Raw genomic sequence first — 18,684 nt, forward strand, 5'->3', positions numbered from 1 at the left:
GAATACTGGTAGTTAATACTTGCCCATATAAGAGATTAAAGCTGAGGACCAGATTCCAACCACTTAATAACACTGAAATGCTTTTCTTCTTAAAATTTGTTAAAAATTTTTCCTTCTACACTTTCCTGGTAAGTTTTTCCTTGTTCTGATGGATCCCATCTCTTCTGGTAATAGCTCCTAGAATTACCAATAATCTCCATGCTAGTTAGTTTCTCTTATTACCAAGAAAGGAGCTTTAAAACAAAAATTAAGAGTAGAACACACTTGGGAACAAAGAGATCCAAAGCCATAATCAGGTTTGTATATTTTACAGTGGGTAGAAACAATTTTCTTCATTAATTCTTCCCCCATGATAGCTAAAAAGAACTAACCCAAATGGACATGCTAACAATGTGAAATTTGAGTTTTCAGATCTAAATGAAAAACATTTTGAAATATATCTGAACACCGAAATGAAGTAAATGGTGGCATATAAATTTACTATCTTTCTTTAATGAAAAATTTAAAAAAAAATCTTCAAATACCTTGTACAAATGAAGCAGAGATCAGAAGCACTTTGAACTCTTGAATTTTACTTGGAATACTGTGCTAACTTTTTAGCACATGATAACATCTATATTCTATGACAATTTTTTGAATTTAAGATAACCGTCCCCAAGACCTAAATATTCTATTAGATTTTTGGTGAAAATAAGTGGTAATCCTTAAATTTAATACAATACTATAAGATGAATACTAATTTGAAAAATAAATTTTGACACAACTATATGATCTTTAAATAAATAGCCATGGTTTGTGCACTGAGTTTTATTTGCCTTTAAATAATACAAATAGAACAAATGTTATTCAAAATATTAAATTTTCTTGAATTTTACAGAAGAAAAGGAAACTGAAGTGAAACTGTAGGAATTGCTGAACTTCAGATTAATGTTTCTTCAAAACAAGAGATATTAGTTCCTAAAAGATTCTTCTAAAGTTAAAAAAGATTAAGAAAAACATTAAGCCATTGGCTTATTACATTTAAGAAGAACTACATGTTTCTTAATGGAAATATGTTTACATTTACAGATAGTAAACTTAGTCTCCTGTCTCATAAAAGTCAGAAGACACCACTGATGTCTAAACTAAGCAAAAATAAAAGCCTTTTTTTTTCATATTAAAAAACTTTGAAACCAAAATCTACTTTAACATTATTTTCCAAGAAGGCTTAATAGGGAATGGCTAATCTAAAAGCAAAATGTTATACAAACCACTTTCAAGAAAAGAAATACATCATGGGATTATGATCATAGCTGGTTGTGTCAACTAAAACCCCAAATAATGACACATGAATTCAGAGTACCAGCCGGTCCTCTCCTCCCTCCTGAATTACCTGACCAATGGAAGTTTGGCTTTGTTGTTTCAGAAAGCACTGTTTCTTACATTCCATCAATTGTTCAAAATCACGCCACATTTTTGCTTGTTTCATATTTGGACCATGACTTTCTCGTACAGCTTTTTGTTTTTCCCGAAGTTGCTATCATAAAAAAAAAAGAGAGAGAATAATTAAATCTCAGTTACAGGGATTTATTTCTACTGCTATAATCAGAAGAATGTGGTATGCTTTGTACAACTGATGAATAATAGTTAAGTAAACCAGGTTCTTCTGTGATGAATGAAAACTTAGATTATACAAGTTAATTACATTTATAATAGACATAGGACAGCCTGAAGTTAAAAAGAACAGAAAAAAATAAAGGGAATCAGGAAAGTGGAACAGTATCATGGTGTAGAAAAAGAATGCAGATTTTGGAGTCAGAAGACTTGAGTTTCAACCTTGCCTTTGCAACAAACTCTAAGTAAGATACTTAATGTCTCTGGACTTCAGTTTTCTAACTGTCACTTAAGGTTAATAAGAGGGGATACTTATATAAGTATCTGCCTTATAAAATTAGTTTTTCCCACAACATAATTGATATAAGAATATATAATAAATTATCATTTGTTACATGTGTTACTATTATTAAATATTGTATTCTTTCCTCACTCAGTGTATGCTCTATGTAAGCCCAAATAAATCGAATTGTATGCATGTATTTCTCACAGAGAAGGTGTAATGTTTGTTTAGAAAGTACACTTATTGGGGGCCGGCCCGGTGGCTCAGGCGGTTAGAGCTCCGTGCTCCTAACTCCGAAGGCTGCCGGTTCGATTCCCACATGGGCCAGTGGGCTCTCAACCATAAGGTTGCCAGTTCAATTCCTCGAGTCCCGCAAGGGATGGTGGGCTCTGCCCCCTGCAACTAAGATTGAACACCAGCACCTTGAGCTGAGCTGCCGCTGAGCTCCCGGATGGCTCAGTTGGTTGGAGCCTGTCCTCTCAACCACAAGGTTGCCGGTTCGACTCCCGCAAGGGATGGTGGGCTGTACCCCCTGCAACTAGCAACGGCAACTGGACCTGGAGCTGAGCTGCGCCCTCCACAACTAAGACTGAAAGAACAACAACTTGAAGCTGAACAGAACCCCCCACAACTAAGATTGAAAGGACAACAATTTGACCATTGTTCCCCAATAAAGTCCTGTTCCCCTTCCCCAATAAAATCTTTAAAAAAAAAAAAAAAAAAAAAGAAAGTACACTTATTAAACAGGCCCAAATCCTTATTAGAATTGTTGTTGTTACTACTGGCTTATGTGGTTCCACCTGCCAAAACTGTTCTACTCACTGACTCCAAAATTATAAACAGGAATAAGGAAATATTTCAATAAATTGCAAAAATATACTTTGGGTCTATATTATGACAAATTGAGGAAGGGGGACTGAAAGGAGGAGTTGCATGAAGTTAGAGATAATGAGAGGAAAGAAAGGAAGGAAGGAAAAAGGGAAACAGAAGACGATAGTGTACACATAAGGAAACACAGTGTGACCGAAATACATACACTGACATTGAGTGTGATAAATCATCAAGGACAGAAAAAAGAAGAAAAGACACAGAAACGGAGTACACAGAAATGTCCCCATCTTTTCCTCTTTAGTACATTGTCAATCTAATAGCTGATCTAAGGACATAAATGAGAAGGTTGAACATCGGTCCGTGCCCAAATAAGAAGCTAAACTAAGCTGAGGACCAGATTCAAACCACTTAACTTAAAACTGCCCTCCCCAGCAATGGCTAATGAAAGCAAAGGCAATAGAAAACAGCAGTAGGAAACAAAACAGAATAAAGAAAATACAATTTAAATATAACCAGCAAATTTCTGACATAATACCTGGCATGCAAATACATCTATTTAAGTTTGTGTTACAAATAAAGTATCTTAGAGCAAATATTTTTATTCTCATAAACTAAAACAAAAGAGTGAGTCATGAGTCAGATCAAGAATTTTAAGAGTTTTGAGCATGATTTTAAGATTAAGGTACTACTTAAATGTAACTTTTTTTATATTATTGGAATAATTTCCTTGTCAAAAATTCTAACAACCTATAAAAGTTATTTAAAGAACCAAAGACAGGATGTGGGCACTGTCTTGTGTCAGAAATATTAAACTTAAGTTGCTTCACAACCACGTGTGCTTGAAACCTTTAAGTTTATGAATGCAACTGACGTTAGTATATAATTTATTTTTAATGTTACTGTCATTTAATACAGATTCATTTTGTTGATAGTTGCAATGTACAAAAAATACCTGTCACAGATTCCACTGTTCTTTAAAGGGGGAGGTGGTAGTGTGGGGGGAAAGCAGCAATGCGCAGTACAACATTCCATAGTCCTTCGTCAGGCAAGTGCTAGTGTATGATAGTTGGAATTGTAGCACTGCTGGTTGGCCTAGTTTCAGAAACTCAGTTGGCCTGAGGAGGTCTATGGATATCCAGTCGATGCTGGTTTGGAAGGCTTAGGCTACCATCCAGCTGAAAGGCTGGGTGTGTTCTGTTTGTCTCAAAAATGTAGACCATTTCTTTTTTTCCTTTTGAATATGGCATGTCATCCCATGAATGGAATAAGGTGCCTAGAACTCACAAATTCTCTGATAAAATGGAGGAATAAGCTTTAAGGTTTCCTTTTAGTTCTTACTTACTTGCATTACTGATGGACATTTATTCACAAATCGTACAGAAAGAACAGGTGGACACTTTTTAGAGAAATGACGGATTCCATGTTTGGGACAGAAAATGTACAGGATAAGCCTGGAACATTTTGTCATACCAGAAAGTAAAGGAACCATCAAAGTCTAGTAGGATTGTTTCAAAGGGATCCAGGAGCTGATTTCAAGAGACTTCCGCTGGCCAAAGATAGGGCAATTTGCCCACGGCCAGGAATAATAATTGCAGTAGATTGAAACATCAAATATATTAAATCTATAAGTCATAAAGATACTTTTGAAGGATGATAAAGAACCAGTGCATCATTTTGAAAGCCAGCAAATAAGCAAATCCAGCAGCATTCTGCCTTTCTTATATGAACTGTACCTTAGGGTAACTAAATAGTTGATAAGAAGTGGCTCTTTACAGACTTATTCAGGCCATTAAATGAAAAAGGGTCAACTTAACTAGAATGTCACCTTTGTGCAACATCTAATGAATTATTGGATCTAGGAAGTGATTATTAATGGCTGCCAACATTATAAAAAGAGAGCCTCCTCATAGAAGCACACACTACCATTTATGAAGGATGCTTCGCAAATATTGAGTCATGTTTAATCAAACCTATAGATCTAACTACCAATTCACAGGACATACTAAGGACGGAAGAACATGGTAATAACACCACAAGGATACCATCAAAAAAGTGCAGGATGTTGGAAACCCATCAGGACAAGTGATCATGTATAATTTTTCTTCCAACAAATCTATTGTAAAGAAGAAAGACGGAGGAGTTACCTAGAGAAAAAGAGACCTAGGTACAGCAACTAACAGCAATGTATGAACTCTTATTAGGATCCTGATTTGAACAAATAAATCATTAAGAAATTACGAGACAGATGGTGAAACTGGAACATCGATTGGGTATTATGCAATTATTGTTAAATTATTTTTGGCATGATATGGTATTGTAGCTATGTTCAAAAAGAGTCTTTACAATACATACTGAAATATGACCACATAAAATAATAAGATCTCTGAGATTTGCCTAAAAATGATCTGGGCTGGGAAATGGGTGGGATTATACATAACAAAAGACTGGTGATGGCTACATGTGAGTTCATTACATAATTTCCTCTACTTTTTATGTAGGCTTGAAATTTTTCATAATAAAAATTTTTAATGTCTTTCTTTAAAAGACTTTTAAAAAGTCTAGTTAACAATTACTCCATGGTTTATCTGAAGTTCGCCTTTATTACTTACAGGTTTATGGGAGTTAATTCAGTTTTTATGTAAAAGCATAGATACATGTATGTTTCTAATAATGATTCAAACCAGAAAAATGTAAATAAGAATGAATAATTTTGCCATCACCAATTTACAGAGTCAGACCAAGAGCTAAATTATGCAATGCATTAAGACTAAAACAAAGTCATATTTTTCATTTGTACTTTCAGAATGGACAAACTTCAATATATATATAATCCTTTCCAGGTTGCAGACTCAAGAATATTTAAACAATGAAATTGGACACCCATATAGTCAATGTTTTAAAGAAAAACTGCAGCTAAACAACCCTTACCCGTGATGCTATAAACTTGACACTCTTGTTAGAAAAACTAATAAGAAACCTCAGTTTTCAATAGTGAAACTAAGTCAGAAACAGATAAAATGGTGCACAGGGAAGCGCAGTTAGCCTGCACTATGCAACACGGACTTAAAATAACTGAGGATGATCTTGGAACTCACGTAGATAATTTAATTTAAAATTTTAATCTACCTATTTTAGTTTAAATGTGAGGAAATGCACTCCAAAGTGGTTAAGGGGTTTATTCAGAACCACAAACTTAGGACTGAAGCCAGCCTAGTCCTGAGTTGTTGATAAATATAGATTGCTTTTTAAAAAAAAGAGAATGACAGAAATGGTGTCTTTAAAATGACTGTCAAATCGTGTTGCTTTATGAAGTCAATTAGGATAAACAACTAGTTGGCCGTATATGTCCTGATGGTCCAGGCCCTTACTGTCTACTACCTCTTCTACTTGGAGTGGCTCAGAGAACTGAGAAAACAAGATTCACTCACATGCCCCTATTTTCAGCAGCCCTCATACAAGACTGGCAGGGAGGGAGCTGATTATCTCAAGGTTTTCTGATTATTTGTATTAAATGAATCGATGTTTGTAAAGGGCTTAGCCCAGAGCCTGTGCGTATTCAATAAAATAGATGAGTACATTTATACTTATCTCATAAACAGAGACACCTGAGAATAATCTGAAAACTTGGTAATTCATTACACATGGCATTTTTGTTTGTTGTGCAGAATCTTCTCATGACTTTTTGCTACTTAAAACTATACATTTTTTTCTCCAAAAATCCATGTGCCTTCACTTTTATAAAACTAAATTCCTAAGGAAGAATCTTAATCTTTGAAAGGGATTAAGAAGGATCCAATTTTCCCTTGGAAACTGTACTATAACCTTTTAAAAAGAATGACAATGTCATAACCATGTACTGAAAGCCTGAATTAGACACATTTAAAAAAATAAATAATACATTCTTACCTTTCCAAGGTTTTCCTGTTCAGCAATATTTTTGGTATACTGTTCCCTAGGGAGTCAACACAATGATTAGTTTCAATTTCCTTCAATTGATTTGATCATACAACTAAATTATAAATCAACTTATCTACCTATTAAACATATTAAACAATATAGTTTAGAGTACGGGAGTCAGAATGAAACCCATTATTAAATATTCTCTTTCCCCATTTTCAGTCAGTTCATCTAGTAAATAGTAATTTAAGGGGAAAAGAGGCAAAACATTGCATAAGAAATTAAGAGAATTAAAATGTTAAGTACTATTTCTGGTTAATCTACCCTTAAAACAATGGCAATCCATTTGCTTAAATTACACTTTGTTATTGAAGAGGTTTCCAGAAGGGAGAAAGGATACACATTTTAAATAAACATTAGATAGCATCTAACCCTGGAATTCCACTTCTAGGAAGTCATCCTACAGAAAAAGTCATAATAAAGATAAAAGCAAAAAACATTCACTTCACCATTGCTTATAACAGTGCACATTTGCAAACAAACTAAAGTTGATAGATGGGGAAATGTTTAAGTAAATTATAGAACATCCATTCAAAGGACTAATTTAGAGTTGTAGAAAAGAATGAGGGAGATCTGAAAATACTGAAGTGGAGATAATTCTAAATAAATTATGAAGAGAAAAACTGTATAATTTTATTTTTGTATATATACACACAAATTTCCTATGCATATGTTACCACACACACACACACACAGCAAATGAATGGGAAAAGAATATGGAATAACGTACACCAAAATATTAACAGTAGACATTTCTGAAGCATGGCAATGTGGATATCATTGAATTTTTGTGTACCATATTTCATAATGGTCACTTTTTGTTTTTATAAGTATTTCTTTTGTAATTGAAAAAAAATCCCACAAGTTTTTAATGTAAAAATACAAATACAAATAACGTATTGTGTTTTTTTAAGTTAAATTTATTGGGATGACAACGGTTAATAAAATTACATAGGTTTCAAGTGTACATTTCTATAATACTACATCACCTATATTGTGTGCTCACCACCCTGAGTCAGTTCTCCTACCATCACAGTGTATTGTATTTTTAAACAAAAGCATTTTAATATTACATAAGACAAAAAGTGAAATTTAAAGTGTTAAGGACAAAGATTGAAGGATGAGGACAAAAGAACCAATGACAAAGAAGAGAGGCTTTAGACTTCAAATTTGGATGGAAAAAGACCATGTTTCTGTGTAAAGCTACACTGTAGTATTTAAGAAGAAATGAAACACAAAATTGGGAACCTGAGAAATCATGAACCACAAAGAGAAACCCTAGCAGCTTAAGTGAAGGAAGATACACATGATCAGAATAGAGAGAATGTCAATTGAAAGTAACCAAAGTCCTTACAGAGCTGAAGTGATGGTAGAATTTTGCACAGGAATGAGGGTGGAAGGAAATAAACACAATCTTGATGAACCTTCATTTTGCTCTTAAAATTTATGAGACCCTACATCAAACTGTTGGCCTTCCCAGCTCTCCAATGAAAAACAGCTAGGAGGATGTAATGATATGTTGGCTCAAGAAGAATGTATGGTTATAGTTCAGATAGCTTTCAAAAATTCATTTATTACCGTAGGCCTGAAAAATGTCTAAATTGTTTTAGAATTTCCATTTATATTTTATCAAGAAATCAATAGGCTCATACTCTTTTACTGTAACACTAATATATAATTTCAATTTATTCAAGACATAATTATGGAGCACCTACTATGCACCAAGCTTGCCCTGGGATTTCAAGAAAAAAACAGGACAGACTGGGTCTTGCTCTCCAGGAATTCACACTATGTAATTTCTAAAACACTGCTGCATACATTGTATTTAACTTGATCCTCTGTAGTATATATTGTCCACCTTGTTTTATAATAAGGAAGTGATTTGCTCAAGGTCACAAAACTAGGAACTAGAAAAACCAGGTTAGAAACAAATTCTGTAGTCCCGCTCTAGTGTTGTGAAATAAAACAGGCTGCCTCTTTCAATAAAATTAAAATTTGCAGATGATCTGTCAAAACCAAACTAATTTCTTAGACCTTTGGCCTTACCAGAAAGTATCACAAAAGCAGAAAATGCAGTAACAATAAAAATATTGTATCTATAATAGTAATGATATTTTAAATACGTATCAGTGAGTTTAGAGTATAATTAACTCCATTATATTCCTAATAGCCTTATAATGTACTACTCTAGCCAGGGCCCAGTATTTTTCTATAGGAAAACTAAGGAATGATAAAGGTATTTTATAATAATTTTTAAAATGATGAAGATGAACATCTGGTTAGAAAACTACTCAGAAAACCAATAGTTCAGGAGCACTGTTTCCTTCTTTACTATTTATGTTGATAATTTTGGAAGAAATGGAACTTAATTTCTAAAACTTTTTATTTTTCAAGAACAAAAGTAACTACTCACATTTGTGACATATTAGCATTGACCATATAGATTTATTTGAGCTAAGTTTACAGTCAATGAAAGAATCTGAATAAGTACATTTAATATGTTTAATATGTTAGAGCATTAGAAAAAATATTTTATTTATAGGATATCTTCAGTCTGGCTTGCATTCCAGTGTATTATATGAGTATATATAAAAAACTTAGACTCTGCAAGATATTGTTATTTCTTAGATTCCTTTTTTAAAAAATTATATATTTTTTCAGTTACAATTGACATTCAATATTATTTTATATTAGTTTCAGGCGTACAGCATAGTGGTTAGATATTTATATAATTTATGCAGTGGTCCCCCTGACTAGTCTAGTACCCACCTGGCACTATACATAGTTGTTGTTGCAACGTTATTGACTATATTCCCTATGTTGTACTTTAAATCCCCATGACTATTTTGTAACTGCTGACTTGTATTTCTTAATCCCTCACCTTTTTCACCAGATCCCCAATCTCCCTTCTCTCTGGCAACCATCAGTTTGTCCTCTGTATCTGAATTTGTCTCTGTTTTGTTTGTTCATTTATTTTGTTCTTTAGATTCCACATATAAGTGAGGTCATATGGTATTTGTCTTTCTCTTTCTGACTTATTTCACTTAGTGTAATACCTCTTAGGTCCATCCATGTTGTCACAAATGGCAAGATTTCATTCTTTCTTATGGCCAAGTAATATCCCATTATATCTAAGATTCCTTTTTGTAACATCAATGTATATGCCACTAAAAATCTCAACTGAAATCTAGAATAAATGTGAATTCTACACTTTGAGTTCTTCCTGGATGATAAAAGCAAAACATCTGAAGTGTGGTAAGGGGTAAAGAAAGCTTATCTTGTTCAATTACTGCATTTTATCACAGCTGGCAATTCAACTATAAATGTAGTTTTTATGGCATCATTTGATTTATTACAGCATTCCGCAAGCTGGGATTACAAAACAAAAACAAAAACAAAGACAAAAAAACAAAAAAAACAAAGTCACCGTCTAAGGACTAGTGATATTTACACACCGTTCCTTGTTTTGAAGGCTGACACACAGCAATCACACGGTTTCTAGCGGAAATTCAGTCACTCAAACACTGTACAATGTCAGGCAGATGACCGGAGTCCAGGCCACGTGGGACTTTCAAAACAGACAACCTTTTTGCTTATAAAAAAGCAACTATGAAATTATATATATTCCTGAGGGTGGGGGAATGGAGAGTTATTGATGATTACAAGAGTTCCTGGTTAGGGTGATAAAAATGTTCGGAATATATAATAGTGACGGGTGAATGACATTGTGAATGTAATCAATGTAAATGAACTGTACAATTAAAAATGGCTACAGTGGAAAATTTAATGTTACAGATCTTTTGCCACTATAGAAAAAGTAAGCAAGGTAGAAAATTATATGTATGCCTATTGAGTTAGCCCGGCTGGACTATCCAGAAGATGTTTAATAAGATTTAAACCTAAATAATACCTTAGTATCTGCTTATTTAAGTACTCCAGATTCTACAATTTCATCTTATTTTTAAAACTTCCATAGGTGAAAACATTAAGTAACGCAATATAAAACAATACAAAAACAGTGAATGACTTGCCTAATTGCCTTTCTTTTTTCTTGCTGATCGGAAGAGACATACGCCTTCATCTCATCAGCAGCACGACGAAGCTGTACTTGTAGGTTCTAAGTGGAAAGAGTACGTTTCAGGTTCAGTCCTTGATACACAAAAATCTCAGAGCTAAGTTTTTGATCCACTTCCTTTGTCTTACCTTGGTCATACAATTTGTATAATGGTATTTACTTTCTTCTTGAAGACATTCTTCGCGGAGTCCTCTGACTTCCTACAATACATAATTTTAAACGGGCACCATTACTGACAGAATAATCAGAGGCAGCGAGGATGACTAGATGCACAACAGAAATACCAGCAGTCACTTCCCCGTCTGTGACTGGAACCTTACCTACTATAACAGAGTAGCCTGCAATCTTTCCGAGAGACTACTCATATCACTCTCAAACCACAGGCTCTGTTATTGATTTATTAAGGACTCCAGTATGCCCAGCTCTGTGTTAGGTGCTAGAGACACAGCAGTGAACAAGACAGGGCCCTGCTCTCCTTCAACACATGAACAAGGAAACACATAATGAGGTTTTAGATGGGGACAAGCGCTATGAAGAAGCTGTGGCAGTAGAATGGGATAGGGTGACTGAGTGGGCAGCGTCAGACAGGGTGATCAGAGACGATCTCGAGGAGGAGGTGACATTGAGGCTGAGGTCTGCTAGATGAAAAGGAGAGATCAAAGCAAAGAGTGGGGGGCAGAGTATCCCAGACTGAGAAGAGCACACGCAGAGACCCTGAGGTGAAAACAAGCTTGGCCTGTTTAAGTCCAAGAAGGCGGCCGGTGTGGCCGGAGCCCCATGGGGGAGGAGCAGAGTACATGCATGTGAAGCTTATGAGGCGGGGGGGGGGGGGGGTGTGTGCGTGTGTGAGGGTGTGTGTGTGTGGGGGCTTTGGAGACCATAGCGTGGAAGTTAGATTTTAAGTACAACGGGAAGCCTAAGTTTTATACAGGTTTCTTTGGCTGCTCTGTGGAGAATAAAGTGCAGGAAGGCAAGAGTGGAAGTGCGAGAGCAGGTAGTGGGTTACTGTGGGATTCTAGGAAAGACATTCTGGGGCCTAGACTTTGGCAGCAGTGGTACAGATGGAGAACTCAGGGTGTACACATGAAGGTTGAAGAAATAAAGAGCTCTGGAACTTAGGAGAAAGACTCAGGGGATGAGGGAAAAGACTTGGGGCTCCTTTGACATTGGTGTAGTGAAAATATGCGTACACATGCAGTTTCTGCTCAATTGTTAAAGTAAAAACTGTCTTCTTACCTGTTCTAATTTGGAACGATTGCTTTCGAGGCCTGCTGCACAGCTGTCATACTGGGATTTCTTTTCATCACACTCCTGGGTCAGTTCCTAGTATAAAAAGGGGAAATGACTGAATAAGTGAAAAACAAAGGACTTAAATGTGGCTCTGACATAATGCATGCCCTTGTCAGTCTTGTAACTTAACTCTAAGCTTCTTGGCATACTTAAGAGTTATTTATAAAACAATCAGACATTTGAGAATTGTGACAGATGAAGGTGCTGATAAAAACAATAGCTACCATGTATTAAGCTGTGTGCCAGGCTGTTTGCTAGGAGCTGGGAATACAACAGTGAACAAAACAGCCCCAACCCGTCCCCTCAAGTAATGTTCTGACAAGTAAACAGGCTGCTCAGTGCTGTGATGGGCAAATGTGAGGTGTTATAGGGGCACATGGGACTGTCACTGGACCTGACCCAAGCTTGGGGATCAATGGGGACAACTTCCTGGAGAAACTGATATCGAAGTTGAGGTATGAAGGACTAGTGAGAATAGTTAGGGGGAAAGTGAACAGGGGAGGAGAATGTTCATAGGAAAGGAACACTGTGCATCCAGGCGTGGGCTAGAGGGAAGAACAATTGAGGATGTACACGTACTTTCTTATGCTGGAGCGCATCTGGGAAGTGTGACAAGAGGTTGACGATTTCAGCAGGGGCCTGACCGGAACTTTGTAAACCATGTTGGGGCATCTGAGTTTTACCCCTGACGATAACTAAATCTCACTAAACCCCCCTGAGGTATTAATATCCCCAGATCCTGCTTGGAAAAAGTTCAGGGAGGCCAAACACCTCGCCAAAGAGTATAGTGCTTGAAAGAGGTGCCGGGATGCGAATTCAGTCTGTTGGTTTCAAACTTTCTTCTAGTGTAATATTTAGAATTAGATAATCTGAAAATCTTCTACTACAAACACCTAGAAATGCCAAAAGTATCTACAATCGCTTGACTAGGTAGAGTAAACATCCTTTCAAATCCAGAGCTGAACTGAACTTTCAAGGAAGTAAGGGGAACTACTAGGGCCAGGAACAAAGGATGACGTTCTGTGGCTACCCTTGGTGGAGAGCTGGGAGCCGCCCCTCTTGGTTACCAGAGTGATTATAATGTCCGGGCAGGGCGGAGGACAAAGCCCTAGGCCAGTGCAGAGTGGGAGGTTAGGACCAAGGACCCACAGTAAATCCAAACTGTTTTTCATCCGGGGAACCTGTGAGTAAAGGGCCAACCCCAGGCCTGGACTGGTGCAGGCCAGCCTCAGAATGACCTGGGTTTCACACAGCACAGTCTCCTTGGGAACCAGAGTGAACATAATTGGGTAAGGCTGTGGGTGTTTCCTTCCTTGCGTGGGAATGCATCTGGTTTGGGTGATTAGCATAGTATAAGATTGGTAGAAAAAAGGAGAGGTGGCTTTTACATATCAAAGTGACCTACAGACATCTAGGCTCTCCTGGGGGACAGTCATACACACCCTAAGTGGGAGAAGGGGCACCAGAGGCTGTGTGCTTAGGGAGCTTCTGAGATGAAGATACCTGCACTTGAAAGCCTTCTTTTCTGTCTGTGAGTCTGATGGCCAGACTTCTCAGTCAATGCAGCTATACTGCTGCAGAGGCAGGTGGAAAAGGCGCCCACCCTGAGGCAGGTCTGGGGTCCGATGTTACCCACCAACATGATCTGAGAACTCCCCAGCTGACACATTAACTCAAAATTAGCTCCAAGCTGTGATACTCCTAAGACACCCGGCAGAACAACTGCAAAACCAGTCTTGAGGGACACACCTTCCATCCTAGCTGCCAGAATTCAAGAGACAAAAGCTCAAGATAAGCTCACAATCCAAAAGTATAAACATATAAGAAAACAATCAATCCATTAGAAGTGAGAATCAGAAAATATACAAAACAGGACTATACCTCCAGAAACTTTGAATACTATAGATAAGCCTATTAAATAAGTATGCTTAAAATAATTAAAGTTATAAAGCAGGAACTAAAAACAAGAGATTAAAAAAAGGTACAGTGAGTAAAAAGAGACAAAAATGAAAAAAAAGTCATTGAAATTAAAACTAAGTAGTGGCATAAACATAAGATTAGACACAGCTCAGGAGACAAAAGAAAATAGAGCTGAAGAAATGATCCTGAATTCATCACAAAGAGACAAAAAGATGAAAATATGAAAGTGAGGTTAAGCAATAGGGAACGATATAAATATGCCTAACATACATCTAATAGGCATTGCTAGAGAACAGACTAGAAAGACCAGGAGAAAGAATATTTGAAGATATTATGTAGAATTTTTCCGTAATTAATGGAAGACAAAAAGCACAAAATCCATCAGGGCAAACGAAACTAAATCTATACTTAGATCATGATGGTGAAAATGGACAACAGCAAAGACAAAGATAAAAATATTAAAACCGATTATCGGGAGGGCACTACCTAAAAAGAAATGATAATTAAACTGATAGTAGACCCTTTAAGGCAACAAGAGAAATCAGAAAGCAATGAAAGAAATATTTTCCTGACCAAGCCCTTACTTAAGAAGAAGAAAAAAGATGGTTTACTCATACCGGTAATAATGATTCTTTACTGAGAGAATCACTAAAAGAAAGCAAAACAAGGAAACTTAATTTCAGGAAGAAGGAAACTGAATCCAGAAGGAAGGATTAAAATACAAGAAGCAACGATGAGAACTGCGAAATATGTTGGTAAACCTAAACAGGAAATGATGACGAAGTAGTAATTATAACATTAACGACCACCGTGACAATCACTCTTAGAAACGAAGAAACAAAATGGAAATAAAATAACAGACAATAACAACACACACGTAGCAGAAGAGGGTGTTATATTATCCTAAGGTCCCCGTATTGTTTGAGAGATGCTGATTAACTTTAGACTTTAAGTCAGGAAAATATATGGTAAAAATTTAAGAATTAAACACTATCAGAATAGAAGACAGAAAAAAGAAAATGAAGGGGAAAAAGAAGATAAAAGAGAACGGGATTGATATAATAGAGGGTAGGGGAAAAAAGCACAGTAAATAGGATGCACAAAATAGAAATAAACCCCAATGTATCAATAATAATTGTAAATGTAAATGGGACTAAAGTCACCAATTAAAAGATTCTCAAATTGAATGTAAAATCTATACCCACACAAAATCCAGCTATATGCTATTTATGAGACATATATAGATAAAAATAAGGACATAGAAAGCTGAAAGTAAACAAATAAAAAGATATATCAAGCAATACTAATCCTAAGAAAGCTGGCACACTCACATTAACAGCAGACAAAACAAAGACACCTAGACAAAAAGAATTACCAACAACACAGGGAGTCAGAAAATAATGATAAAACAGATAATTTACCAGGACGTTTTTTTAAACCTGGAATCTATGTAACATTGTGGTAAAATATAAATAACATAGAATTTACCATCTGAACCATTTTTAAGTGTACAGTACAGTAGTGTTATGTCCATCCACACTGTTATGCAGCCATCCATCTCCAGGGCTCTTTTCATCCTGCAAAAGTGAAGCTCAGGACCCATTAAACAACTCTCCATTCACCAGGAAGTCTTGAACAACACATTGAAGAAGCTTGATGTGATGACCACATGGAGAACCCAGTACTCAACAACTGGAAAACACATTCTTTGGAAGATCAAGTCACTAAAAAAAGTAGGTTGGCTTCAGATCTCTCCATGGACACATTTAACTCTCAAAGACCGTGGAGCTATACTTTAAAAATCCTCAAGGAAAGAGAGCATGATGTAAGAATTTTATGCTCAGTCAAGCTGTTGTTGAAATATTTAAGGCAACAAATTCTAGAACACGCAAGAACTGATCAGAGAATATTGTTCTTATGAGCCTGTTTTGAGGACTCTACTAGAGGACAAATCAGAGACTAAAAAGTAGGGGAGGGACAGCCCAGTGGCTCAGGCGGTTAGAGCTCCATGCTCCTAACTCTGAAGGCTGCCGGTTTGATTCCCACATGGGCCAGTGAGCGCTCAACCACAGGGTTGCCAGTTCAATTCCTCGAGTCCCACAAGGGATGGTGGGCTCCGCCCCCTGCAACTAGCAAGGGCAACTGGACCTGGAGCTGAGCTGCGCCCTCCACAACTAAGACTGAAAGGACAACTTGACTTGGAAAATAAAAGTCGTGGAAGTACACACTGTTTCCCAATCAAGTCCTGTTCCCCTTCCCCAATAAAATCTTTAAAAAAAAAAAAAAAGTAGGGGAAAGGGCCGTGAAAGGATTGGTAATGAGCATTGAATCTAATAATTACAGACCTAATACTAAAAACAAAAGAGGGGACAAGGGTAAAAGAACAATGGAAATGTTCTTAACAATGGAGAAATCCTACAATAAAACCTGCGGGGGGGGGGGGGGGAAGAAAGTGGCAGGCAGAATAAGAAAGCTGGTTTCCTCCGTCTCTAATTGCTGGGGATAGACGGGTGGGGGGATGTCAAAGGATATGATGCGAAGCTGAGGAATCAAGGCATCGCCTACGCATATTAAAAGGATACGGCAAACAGTAAGAAAGAATACAATGGACTAGAATCAGGTGCTAATGGAGAGGGAAGGGAGGGAGAAGGAAGGGGACATATACCAATTTCAGCTCTGTTCACAGTGTGGATCAATAGATACTACCTACAGAAACAGATGATTAATGGTGGAGTTACAGAACCACTAGAGCAAAACCACCAGCTGGAATACACGCACACACACACACACACACACACACACACACACACACAGCATGGCGGTGGAGAGGAGAGAGAGAGAGAACTAGAATGAACAGAGAATTTCTTCATAGGCTTCAAAATCGAAAGCAAAACATAAAATGCATGTCTAAGGCCAAATATGTCTGCATATCAGTAAATACAAACGGGCTAAACTTATCTATTAAAATAACCTTTCAGATTACATCACATAACAAAACCCAATTCAAGATCTATTCAGAGACACATCTAAAACAAGGTAATATTTTTAAAAGTTGAAAGCCAAAGATGGGCAAAAGTATAGCAGGCAATTGCAAACAAAAGGAAGCAGGCATTTTGATCATAATATCAATCAAGAGTTGAATTCTAGCCACAAAAAAGAAAGGCTTTTTTTTTTAATGAAGTAGAACAAAAGTGTGGAGAGCAAACTTTGGTAGCTAGTAAATAATTACCTATTCATTAATTCTCAGGAACTTTCTGTAAGATTCATAAGGAACTGTTAACAGTTATTACTTCTGGGGAGTGTGCTGGTGGGGTGCAGAGAGAGAAATAATTTCTATTCTTTCTTTGAAACAATTCTTTACTGTTTGAATTCTTGCTAATAGCATGGTTTTACCTTTATAAGAAACAGTAATCAATAAGAAATGAGTAATTATCAGATTGTATATTTAAAAATGAGTATTTTAGCCCTTTCCCATATATTAGCAAGTATATGTCTTATGTCATTTAATTACATGACTTATAGAACTTCTCCTAAGAAAACAAACATGAAATTTTTGTAGGTGCTACTCTAATTTTAGATAATTATAAAAGATGTAAACATAAGTCATACATCTTAAGTTGTGATGCTCGAATTTTAAACAATTGTTAATATTCATATTTAGAACAACATGCAAGTACAAAAGAAGGGAAATATAATAATACTTCATTATAAAGTTTCTTAAATATTTGAAATTTGTCCCTTAAAGCAAGAAGTATGAAGTATTTTTAAGTACTCCTGTCCTTTAATGTATGCATGGTAATACATCTATGTAGTTCCGAGTGTTAAATACACTTAAACAAGTTAAAAATAAATAGTATTCAAAGTAGAGAACAATTAAGAATTTCGGTTAATATTTAAAAACAGGTTCAAGTAAATGAAGTGGCTGACTTTTTTTCAGTATACTTTTTATCACAAAACATTTCTAGGTAAAAACAGAACTATATGTGATGTAGGCGAGTGGCAAAATGAGCATCAGGTACCCACCAACTGCACTGAACTCAAACATTAAAGCAAAAGAACCAAACCAGTTAATGTGAAGGGAGGCAAATCCTACACTCTCTCTAGATTTTTTTCATTGTGGTAAAATATATATAACATAAAAATCACCACTTACACCATTTTTAAGTGTGCAGTTCAGTGGCACTAAGTGCATTCATACTGTTGTGCCACCATCACCACCGTCCAGCTCCAGAGCTCTTTTCATCTCCCCAAACTGAAACTCCATACCCATTAAATACACTGACTCCCATTTCCCCCTCTTCTCGCTCCCTGGCAACCACCATCCTATTTTCTGTCTCTACAAATCGGACTGTTCTAGGTGGCTCATATAAATGAAACCATACAGTGTTTGTCTTTTCAACATGGCAGAAGACAGATGAAAATGCTTCTTAGATGGCTTAGGCACCCCTCTGACTTGATGACTATGGAAAGAACTGGAGAGCTGTACTATCTGAGAATGGTGGTGTGATAGCTACATTTCCTTGTAATGGGAAAGGTAGGCAGTGCTTCACACAGAGAGAAATCTAGTTACATCACGGGAAAATGAATGTCAGGTGTTGGTTACATTATAATAAATGACTTTATAGAATTTAAGGTCTAGCATATGGTTTTACTTAGAAAACAATTGGGTTGAAAAGCAGCAATATTCCTTCTTTTACAACTATTTTTGGCAACTAGAAGGATAAATACCTTTTTT

The 18,684-nt window shown here is 36.3% G+C and overlaps 1 protein-coding gene across 15 annotated transcripts in view; it reads right to left on the reverse strand.

Moving 5' to 3' along the window:
- Positions 1 to 792: 792 nt before the first annotated feature.
- Positions 793 to 18,684, reverse strand: part of IFT81 (intraflagellar transport 81) — a 148,825-nt gene continuing 130,933 nt past the window's right edge. For all 15 annotated transcript variants that reach the window (XM_074321753.2, XM_019733941.3, XM_074321747.2 and 12 more), the window contains 5 exons: positions 11,976 to 12,062; positions 10,868 to 10,939; positions 10,696 to 10,781; positions 6,614 to 6,659; positions 793 to 1,516 (listed from right to left, as the gene is read on the reverse strand). In XM_074321753.2, coding sequence (XP_074177854.2) covers positions 1,334 to 1,516; positions 6,614 to 6,659; positions 10,696 to 10,781; positions 10,868 to 10,939; positions 11,976 to 12,062 — 474 coding nt within the window. In that variant the 3' untranslated portion in view covers positions 793 to 1,333. The remainder of the gene's footprint in view (positions 1,517 to 6,613; positions 6,660 to 10,695; positions 10,782 to 10,867; positions 10,940 to 11,975; positions 12,063 to 18,684) is intronic.

Source organism: Rhinolophus sinicus, chromosome 9 (assembly GCF_057876585.1).
Source record: "Rhinolophus sinicus isolate RSI-liver-muscle chromosome 9, RSI-T2T, whole genome shotgun sequence".
NCBI lineage: Eukaryota > Metazoa > Chordata > Mammalia > Chiroptera > Rhinolophidae > Rhinolophus > Rhinolophus sinicus.